Here is an 11122-nt window from a genome sequence, read left to right as displayed (position 1 = left end):
TTTTTAGGCTAAATAGATACGTACGTATGGGGGAAGGATAGAAGGTAGTAGAGTGAAGGAGTAATGTCTCATTTTGCCCAGCTGTTTTTAATAAGGAGTAACAGCCCTGTGAAATGTACTGTCTCCATATTATAAATTATAGCATACGATTTACAGTTTGATCCTAAAATCACCCAGCTAGTAACACGTTATGTGCTTCCTCACTCTCTAAATTGCTAGAAACCACCAGTTCTAAGTACAAATGATTCCAGGGTCTTATTTCATCCATTAAGCATAAGCTTGTAGATTCTAGTGAGAACAGTGTAGGAGGCTGCATGGTCAATTGGAGTGTATAGACTTTGCAGTCAGCAGATTCCTATCCTGCCTTTTGTCCTTACCAGTGAGACTTGGGACCATGGCAAGGCACTCGGTCTCCTGGAGGCTCTATTTTCTATGGTTGGGATGATACAATAAGTTATTTTTTTTTTATAAGCAATCAAAAATGGAAATCTTACCTAAAATTTTATACTGTTAACTTGTATTTCATTTATTAACTTTTACACCATCAACTGTATTAATTGTTAGTATCCTTGAGTGAATGGGTTAGTGAGTTTCATTATAGTGCAGTAAGCAGCACAGGCTTAGAAGTATCTAGTTGCCTATAGTGCAGCCTCTTATGTGGGCAGAATGAAATCAGGCAATGTCATAAATAGATATATACAGATATAGATATATTTTTATTTTAAATGCAAAGTAAAATGAAGGGTCTTTAAAGATCTCTCAGAAAATGGAGGGAAGCTACAATAACACAAGGCAGACAGGCAGGCAGGCAACTAAGTGTGGTTCATGTTTCTGTTGGCTACTTGTATAAAAATGTTCAGGAATTTTCAGTTTTCCACCAGTATCCGAGGAGCCACTCTTAGTCCCTAGAAGGAAGAGCAACCGCCGACGGTGGAAGAGGCCGTACTTAGAAGTACATATAAAGACAGTTTCCAAACCTACGTTAACAGCATCTGTGTTGCAGCATTTGTGGTCAGGGAAAGAGAAATCAGGTAAAACAAATTGCTTGCAGCTTTCAAAAATTGCCTTTATTCAGAATCATAAGGGTTTTTTTTTTTTAAATCTTACCATAATTAAAGTTTAAAAAAATATAGCACTTGGTGCAGTGAAATACTACATTTATTATTCAAACACTTAAGGCAGGTTTCTCACAGTTTACATGTGAGAATTTAGCATGATCCAAACTCAAATATCCATTTCTCATATCTTTCAATGTCTGCAGCAGATACTGACTTAGAAACCTTTTTTAAAGCCATTTCAAAATCCTCCATAGTTGTAGGCATGTGCATTTCTTCTCTCGAAAGATTTCGGATTTCTTCTGGGGTCAAACCTTCAATACGCCTTCTCATTGCCATCAAGGATGCATCCCTAGGTTTTAAATTTAAAAAATATATATTTTGATTAAATGAAACTGTTAGCTAGAAAATTACATATTTTCTACATTTTTAAGAAAAACAAACTGATAAGTTAGGTGGCTTTTCTCCCCCCCACCCTCACTATATTTAGTGCTTTAAAAAAAAAACCTAAGATTCAAGTACCTCTTTCCTTTCACCAAGTTTTATCCTTAATAGCAGCCACCATTTATGCAGAGAGACAGCAACATAGAGCTGCTTCATATACACATACGTCATCATTAACTCTCTCACTAGTCCTACGTAATATGCTTACTTTACAGAAGAGAAAATTAACACAGTCAAGAACCTTCCTAATAAGCGCCTGAGCTAATATAATACTCGGATTAGGACAACACCCACTCGAATCAGCTGCCATGGAGGCAGTCCTTTTCCTTTTCACTGCTGTTCCTCTCACATGTAGGACATTCTCACACTGAATATGGGATTATACTCTACTAGGGTATGCCGAGTCAGTTTATTTTACAATTCTATACCCTACATAACAGTATACCGAATACACCAAAATTAATTTTTTAAACCCAAGACAATTACTGACTTTTCTACTGTACACCTACTATTCTAACATTGGCTCCTTGAACATGTAGTTTCAAAATGAACTGCAGACTCTTCACTGGCATGCAAGATACATCAGTATCTTTCCAGCACCTGCTAACACTAATACGAAAACTTGTGTCTGACTGTAGACTATTAATGTGGGTCTTTATTCTTCACCTATCTTAACTGGGCATAAAAACTTCATAATATAAGTTTAGAACCACAAAAAACCCTGTACTTCCAAAATAATTCATACCTGCACACGTTGGTAATGTCTGCTCCTGAGTAACCTTCCATGTTTTCTGCTATACTTGCAAGGTCAACATCATCAGCCAATTCCAGTTCACGTAGACTAATTCGTAATAGCTCTTCCCTGCCTTTTGCTAATGGTAGAAACAAATTAAAATATGTAAGCCTTCCACGTAAATGTAATATATTATTTTTTCTCAAGTCTACTTTGTGTGAGTTTTCCAACTCTTAAAGGTCACTACTTGCTTAAAAATTTAAGAGCCATTCCTCAATGAATTTTAAATTTCCTAGTATCAAGGCTTTCAGGCTCTAGATATAGCCAAAATAGTTAATACAAGGAAAGACATCCTACATTTGTCTTAAAAGAAAGTTAACACCAAAATTTTAAATCTCTAAACAAAACTTCCTAAGATTTAACATGAACCTTCTGACAAGATTCACATGAAGATACCTGATGGTAATGGAATATAGATTCTTTTCTCAAGACGTCGTCTTAGAGCCTCATCAATATCCCATGGAAAATTAGTAGCTGCCAGAACCATAACCATTTTGGAAGGGTCATCATTTTCAGAAGCACCACCAACACCTAAAAGGGTATGGAGAAAGTAAAAATATACTAAGTTGTATTATACAAAATAAAGCTCATCTACTTAAAGATCATAAAAAATGTAGCACAACATTACAAGGTAGCGTAATTGTCAAGCCTCCTTAAGACTTATAGAACAAACCGGTACCTATGAGAATTTGTGGTCCAAGAAAAGAGTTATTGTATGCAAAAAAAAAAAAAAAAAGATTCAAAGTAGATTTAAACAAAAGACTAGCTCAACTCCAGATTAATTTTTTAAAAATTTCAAAAGTATACATATCCCCCTGTAAGGCCAACTGATCTGCATTTATTTCATTTCATGGCTAAAAATAAGAGATGAGCGTATATGCCAAAGGGTACCCTGTGAACAGCCATTATTTCTGGCATGACACCACTGCCAGTGTACCCAAGTGTACAGCTGTCAGTCTCCAGGACCTCCTGGCCAGCACCCCGTAGACATCTGGAGTTGTGTGTGTTCGCTCCGTGAGCAAAGCTTTGTCAGTCCATGCATATGCATATGCATACCGTCCATCTGAACCAGCAGCTCGGCTTTCACCCTTCTGCTTGCTTCATGCTCTTCAGAAGTCCCTCTGCGACTACAAATGGAATCGATCTCATCAATAAATATGGTGGCTGGAGAATAAAATCGAGCCTAAAGGAAGAAACCATGTAACACCAGGCTTTTATTTCATTTTAAAATAACTGACAGCAACTAGAAAATAACTGAAGAGCCTATTGCTGTACATCCCTCCCTCCTGTGCTAATGCTGGGGGAGAGGACAGAATTGGAGCAGCTAAAATAAAGCTGCTAATACAGGCTTACCATATACTTAAATATTACATGACAGGGTTTTTTTTTACCCCTCTGTACTATAACTGGGTATATTTATTTCTGAGTGATATAAACACAGGATTATCCTGTGTACTACAATAACTGTGATGGGAAAACATAGCTACTGGTAAGTTCTAAAGTTTCAGAAAAATATTGGTTAAATAGAAACATTAAATAAAATTACATAGATCCTCCCTAAGAAATTCTGTCATTTTTTCATTTGACTAATACAAGTATTTTTTATCCTCTTAAGGATAAGAGTGAATTTATATGGCCCAACTTTTTTTTTTTTGAGAAGTCATATAACATTTACTATTTAAACTATTTTAAAGTATACAGCAGTTTAGTATTAAGTATATTCACAATGTTGTGCAACCATCACCACCACCAAATTCCAGAATATTTCCATTGCCTCAAAGGTAGCCTATATTTCCCTCCCCCTGCCCCTGGCAATCAGTTCTCTCTATGGATTGCCTATTCTGGACATTTCAAGTAACTGGGGTCATGTGACATGTGGCCTTTCGTGCCTGGCTGCTTTCACTTATGATGTTTTCAGTATTCAGCTGTACTGTAGCATGTACAGTAAGTACTTCATTCCTTTTCATGGCTATATAATATCCCTGTTTATTTTTGTACTTTAAATGCATTTCTTCCTCAAACCAAAGAACAGAAAAAATTGAACCATTAAATAACAGATTTAGTCAAGTATTAATGTAGTAAATAACATGTAAGACTCAACAGTACCACCCTCCACTTAAGGAGACTGAAGAAGTAATTTATTATAGTAACTAAAGTTTATTGTTAATCATTTTTTTAACAAAATATCCAAACTTAGATCATTGCACCAGAAAGTCTGAACCTAAATGTCAGTTTTCTCAAAACAGCTGAGTGAACACACAGCAATATAAAGTTTTTTTCTAAAAACGAAAGTCCACAATGGCAAGTGAACATTACAGACTTGTAATTATACTGGGTCCATCAATTCTTTCAGACCATGATGTTATAATCCAATACCCTTTATGAGACAATTAACTGTTGAAAGCACTATGCCTCCAAAGTATGGATTTATTTTAGTCTGTTCATTTGGAAAAACCTAGTATTTAAATCTTCATTTTCCAGTTGAAAATTTGAATCCTAGGTAATCTATTCCCTCCAAAGGGATAATTTCATTTTTAATAAAGCATCCTTGATTTTTAGGTACTATTTATAAAAATTTTTATACTTTTCAAGAAATGGACAGAGGGAAAGGAAAAAAAAAGCATCCAAGAAAATTCTCAACTGAAATTCCAGCTAGAAACCATCTACCAACAGAACCTACACTGACAAAAATTAAATTTCAACCTGTTGCCACCATACAAAAACTACTAGGCTGATTCTTCCTGACTACCAAGGGTGTGTGGAATAGTCAAACTTACAGCAGAGGCTCTGTGGCACATGTAAAACTGGCTTCGGATGACCCACGAAAGTTCTGCAGATACTTGGAGTGGACACCAATTGCTTTTGCCTGCACAGCATCCATTCTGGTAAGAGCAGCTCTCTTTTTTAATTCGTAAGTCATCCCTTTTTCTTTCTTATTCCACTACTCCAAATGATGCCAACTCTATTGGGTATGATTCAGTGGCCACTCAGATCACTAATTCTCTAACCAAAATGATGGGTTCGGGCATGAGCATGTGACTCAAAACAGGCCAAATGTTAATCCCTGGAATTTTGCGGGAACAACTGAGAAATGGCTAGTTTCTCTGAGATTACCATAAGACAATAAAAATAAGTCTTAAGCCTCTGATGGCTATTTTAGCCACCACACAGACCTGTCTGTAACAGAGGTAAATAGAACCCAAAGTCAGAAAGAAACATTTCTGAGGATATTAGAATTGCTGGATCCTGCTAAGCATAAAAATCTAAAACAACTTATGAAAATTCCCAGTTACCTGACCCATATGATCTTTTTTAAGATCATATGACACTTGAAAAGTATTGATAATACAATACAAATTATACAGTTAAATCCAGTTTTTGTGTGTTACCATGTCATGTGAAAAATTCTGGACAGATTTTTATATTCAAGTGGCCTTATTTAAAATATAGGCCTTGAAGTATGCTCACTTTGAGAGATTCTAGGGAGTGACAGGGATGGGCAGTCAAGAGAGGCAGTCATCCACAGAGCAGTCAGAACCACGATATGAGAGGCAGTACAATTTTACCCCTTGAGAAAGTCTACATGGTGAACAGAAGAGTATCAAGCTGCTTTCAAATATGAGCCCTAACCAAAATTCAAAAAGGCAGCCACTCCAAACTACAGGCACTAGTTTGTGATTGAGCCACTAAAGTGGGCAACGCAAAGCACATTCAAATAAGCAGGATTGATTTAATGATAGTGAAGATCTTCCCAGGCCACACCAGTGACGCTAGTGAAAAATAAGCTACTGGATAGGCTTTCATAAACTTCACTATAAAAAAAAAAAATGCAAATTAGTACTCTGTAAGAGGCTTCCCCCTATAGAATGGTCAGTTTTCTTGATTATAAAACCCTAAAATAGAAAATATATCAAATAATTCTTTAAACATAACAGCTAATAATCTGTGAGCCCTCGTAAGTCTGGCTCTGTATTAAGCAATTTGCATGTATTAGCTCATTTCACCCACCAAACGTTACAGAGGTAAATCCTTTATTAATGGCCTCTTCTTATAGGTAAAGCAACCGAGGGTCAGGAAAGGAATCTGCCCATAGCCAGCTAGGAAACTGACAGTTGGGATCTAAACCCAGGCTACCCGACTCTAACAACCCTACACTTAGCTATTCGCCCTAGCTTACATTTTAAAAAGGCCTTGTTATTCTGGAACACCAGCAATATAATTTTTTTACCATTAGTCAAAGGGAAACTTTTTTTTTTTAAACTAATTTTTAAAAATGATCTCAGAGGTTCTCCATTAGATTCTTATTGTGGTATGGACTATTAATAAGCCCTTAGGAACCTGTTAGAATTTGCATCCTGCCTTGTGAATATTTCAAATTGAAGGAGAAAGAAAATGGGAACTGAAACAGGAAGAAGCCTTTATAAGAAAATGGATAACCTGAAATTATGAGTGTTTTTGTTTGTTTTGTGTTATTCTGAGCTTAGGAAGGAAGACCTGGTATAATATTAGCATGATCATCTAAGGTTCTGTCCACTATGATTAAGAATTCAAGTCTCTGTCACTATCTACATAATAAGGACCTGTCCTAACACACACAACTATACCATGTCTTAAATGAGGCAAGACTGAAATAATCAATGAAGCTTAACAAAGTCAGAAGTCTAAAAAGCTGTTTAATTCAATCCAAACACTACCAGGACTTGTTAAATTATACTTCTACCGGCATTCAACTTAGTGGAAAATGGAAGAACAAAAGAAACTCAAAGAATGAAGCAAAGAACTTAATCCAAAAATTGGATCATTAAACTTGGGGTGTTTGGTATAGTTAATAGATTGGAGGTGATCTAAGTTCCACAACTACATATGATTTTTACCTTTTTGCATTATTATCATATTGCATTTACCACATAATTAAGCCTACTGATTTAAAAAACATAATTTCAAATTCCTATAGCAGATTAGTAATGCACATCTCATGATGTAAGTAAGCCCATGAGCTAGCAGAGATGGCTCTCCTTCCAGAGGAATGGAAACAAAGAGAAACTCAAGTTGTTCACATTAGTAAAAGATTCTAGCTTCAAGGGCACAGGAATCAAACTCCGGGCACAACGTCATCCTGCCTAGCTATTCTACACACTGGAGATAGTCACAACTCAGTTTCTGCCCTTTTAGAGGTAAAGAATCATTAGAGTTGTCTCAAACATTCACCATTTCAAACAGAAGACGAACGAGCTTCTCGGACTCTCCTCTGTATTTGGAAGTCAGCGTTGATGATGAGACATTAAAGAATGTTGTCTTGCATTCTGTAGCTACCGCTTTAGCGAGAAGGGTCTTTCCCGTGCCAGGAGGGCCAACCATCAGCACTCCCTGTTGGGAATATAATAGCGTAAGTGAAGGATTTATCTGCCATTGTTCTAATTTACAAGAATTCCATTACTAAAGATCAATTTTCAACCAAGTTATATGTAATAGTAAGACAAACAAGGATAAACAGAAGAATACTTTATCACAAATTTACCCATTACAAAAGTACAGTAACATTAAAAATTTGGAACTCAGAGATGAGGAAAAAATACAATCATTATATAATACTGATGTTATATCACACCCTAACACAGGTACTGTGAACACCTGGATATATTTCCAGATAGTCTTTTTGCTCAAACAAATTATTTTTTTTTACATTGATATACTCAAAGTATGTCTATAATTTTGTATCTTATCACTTAACATTTAAAGAACTTTTAAAAATAATGAGTGCAGAGTTAACCATTAGAACATTTTCCAAATCCAAGAAAGAGTTTTTTGACAACTCTTTTTAGATCTGCCCATGACTTTAAAAAGTCCTCATTAGATGCAGATATGTCTTAATTTCTTAAAAACAAGATACAAGCTCTGCAATATGATACATAAAACGGAGTATTTTTGCATTAGGCAACTTAATAACATTTGCAAATCCAAGCTCATTCTAAATCTGCTACATGTCCAACTTTCCAAGATCACATTGTATCTATTTCTTATTCTGGGAACCTTGCAAAAGCTTTTTGTCTAAACAAAATTCTAAATAACACAACACATACTTTTAAATTTAAATTTTTCTTTACCTACTCTACTTTCTCCCCTCACTTACCCCAATACAGATAAATATTGGCTTTCTGTAGCAATGTACGTGCCATTCACTTTGACAATGCCATAACCATAATAAACTTACTTTCCATGGTCTCCTAATGCCCTTAAAGAATTCTGGCATCCACATTGGTAACACCACAGCTTCCTTAAGCAACTTTTTAGCTTCTACCAAATCAGCAATATCATCCCTGAAAGAGAAAGATATTTTACCAAAGTACTTCTTAGATTATATATTTAACTATACATAGTCATTCTTAAGAACTACTGGAAGCACACGATTTTATGTTGCTGACAGAATGCTAAACCTCTCTGCAGGCCCTAGTGAATGAACATACTGTGATGAGATCATATCAACCAGTACATAATATAAGGAGCACAATCTGTACTTTCAGTTCTTGTCTATAATGATTTCCAGCATGGTAAATGAGAACAGAGGCTTATAGGCCCACTCAAATATTACACCATCTCGTTTTAAATTTCTGCTCTTATTTATGATACTCATTCCATAAACTCCATGATTTAGAAACAATGAACCCATTAAAAAATAAATAAAAAGGGCATGAAACCGAGGCAGGCAATACCCCTGCTCTGCCCCAACCCTGCTAGGAGGAAGATACCACAGAGTATCAGAGAGGTTGCTATGAGGTACTCTCCAGCCACCAGAATGCCACCAGCACCACCACTACTATTGGTACACATGGTATTTTTAATGAAAATATACATTTGCTGTATAAATATCAATACCAAAAAAATATTTAAAATATCCCCCAAACCATACCTAAAAATTATTAAGGTTTTAACAAAAAATACATTAACAGAACATACCCAACTTTGTGGGGAAAGGAGCATTTATAATTTATCATGATAAATTACAGTTCCTTGATTAGATATAATATTAATAAAGTTGAGAACCACTGCTCTAATTAACAGGAAATGAAAGCAGCAACTACTGGATAAACCTATAGATAACAAGCAACATACATACATACATGCATAAGAATCATTGCCATTTCACTATTAGAAGATGTCCTCCCAAAAAGATGGAATTTCTGTGATCTTATTCCTATTGTGTATTAAGATTTTTTTTATATAATTTTATTTTATTAAATTAAAAGGTTTCAGACAAAAAATTGATACAGCCCAAACTGAAGTGAAGTTTGTCATTATGTCATACTCTCATTGCATGTCCTCTGGTTCTATCCCCAAGGACTGATCTTCAGTGTATGCCCACCCACACTTGCTCCATTTTCTGTTCCAAAAAGCGTCAATAGCACCCAGTTGTTCTGTTGTGATATAACTTACCATCGAACATTGGGATTCTGAGAAATTATATCTCTTTCCAAAGCTTCTACTAAGTCTTTATCATATCCAGCACTATCAAATTTATTTGTCTCTGGTTCTGTAACTGCAGCAGGTGACTTGTTCTACATTGGGAGAAAAAAAAACAAGAGCTTTTGATTGACTCAAAACATTGTATTTTGTTTCTGTGATTCAGAAACAAAGACTGGACTCAAGCGATATCTTTTAGAAAACTAATATAATAGTAAAAGTAGTAAGGATAGAATCAAAGACTGTAAGTCATCCTTCTACATCAACGTCAGAGTTTCATACTCAATTTTTAGTTTTACATAGAAAGTATGGCAAAGGTGTTAAAGAAAAGTAAAATTATGCATATGAACAGATGAGAATCAAAAAAATTAATACTGAGATGAACTGTAGTCACTAACACATATCAGATATGTGTGATACTTTATCTCAAAGGTTTAGTGGAGATAAGGTTAAAGACAGATACTTTATTTAACTAAGACTATAGCCCAATCTCTAAACACCTACTCAGTCCTCTTCAATGTTCCTAAAACATCCATTTTCACCATTCCCATCCACCCTCCAAAAGAGACATCTCAGTCCTTAGGTAAAATTCCTTCCCATACTTTGTGATGACAGTCATTAGAGCCACAGATCCCAAACTGTATACTTAAGAACTCCAGGGCACAATGACGAACTCACAGGGCACTAAAGGATATTTGGAATTTTTGAGGAAAACACAGGAATGCCTGTTGAACACTGGGTGAACTACCAGCTCAAGTTCACAGTTTCCAGATGAGGACTGCGCCATATTCGGATATGCCATATTTTTGTGATGCTGGGTTTTTGGCAGTTGCTGTCATAAAAGATACAGTGGGAAAAATCAACATGGAAGAGAAATAAGAGTAGAATATCCTCTCTGACTCCAAGGTCTGAGAAACTCTGCAGTGTCCGACAGGTGTTGTTAAGACACAAACCATGCTGTTTGAACCTAACTTCTTCATAAAATGGTGGGCATTTTTTGTTGTAGAAGAGTCGTGAGAAAAATTACTAAGACACAAAATTTATGAGCCAAGAAAATTTATGAAGCTTTGCATTAGTGTAAATAACCCCATTTCCATAACATTTCTTTGCCTGTAACATGGTAATTTGTCAATGGTGCTAAAGTCAGTATTAACGCCTAGACAATATTTATGATACTCAAAGTCTTAACACTAGATGACCAAGTAAGCATCTGTCTCACAATTTACAGACTGTTCAGAATCCGATACTAACATAAAAGATTCAAGGAAGCGACTGTGTACATTTAAAAGAGGAGAAGGTTATCTTTTCTTCTAAGTATTTATGAAGTTGTTATTCATTCACAGATATTTACCAAGAATCTTTTCTGTGCTAA

General features: G+C 35.6%; 1 protein-coding gene across 2 annotated transcripts in view; it reads right to left on the bottom strand.

Moving 5' to 3' along the window:
• Positions 1–1140: 1140 nt before the first annotated feature.
• KATNA1 (katanin catalytic subunit A1) overlaps positions 1141–11122 on the bottom strand; it is a 20312-nt gene continuing 10330 nt past the window's right edge. For both annotated transcript variants that reach the window (XM_011356100.2, XM_011356101.2), the window contains 7 exons: positions 9724–9845; positions 8504–8609; positions 7501–7659; positions 3349–3475; positions 2689–2823; positions 2245–2371; positions 1141–1407 (listed from right to left, as the gene is read on the bottom strand). In XM_011356100.2, the coding sequence (XP_011354402.1) occupies positions 1209–1407; positions 2245–2371; positions 2689–2823; positions 3349–3475; positions 7501–7659; positions 8504–8609; positions 9724–9845 (975 nt within the window). In that variant the 3' untranslated portion in view covers positions 1141–1208. The remainder of the gene's footprint in view (positions 1408–2244; positions 2372–2688; positions 2824–3348; positions 3476–7500; positions 7660–8503; positions 8610–9723; positions 9846–11122) is intronic.

The sequence above is a fragment of the Pteropus vampyrus genome, unplaced genomic scaffold (assembly GCF_000151845.1).
Source record: "Pteropus vampyrus isolate Shadow unplaced genomic scaffold, Pvam_2.0 Scaffold24, whole genome shotgun sequence".
NCBI lineage: Eukaryota > Metazoa > Chordata > Mammalia > Chiroptera > Pteropodidae > Pteropus > Pteropus vampyrus.
This window is presented reverse-complemented; position numbering and strand designations above follow the sequence as displayed.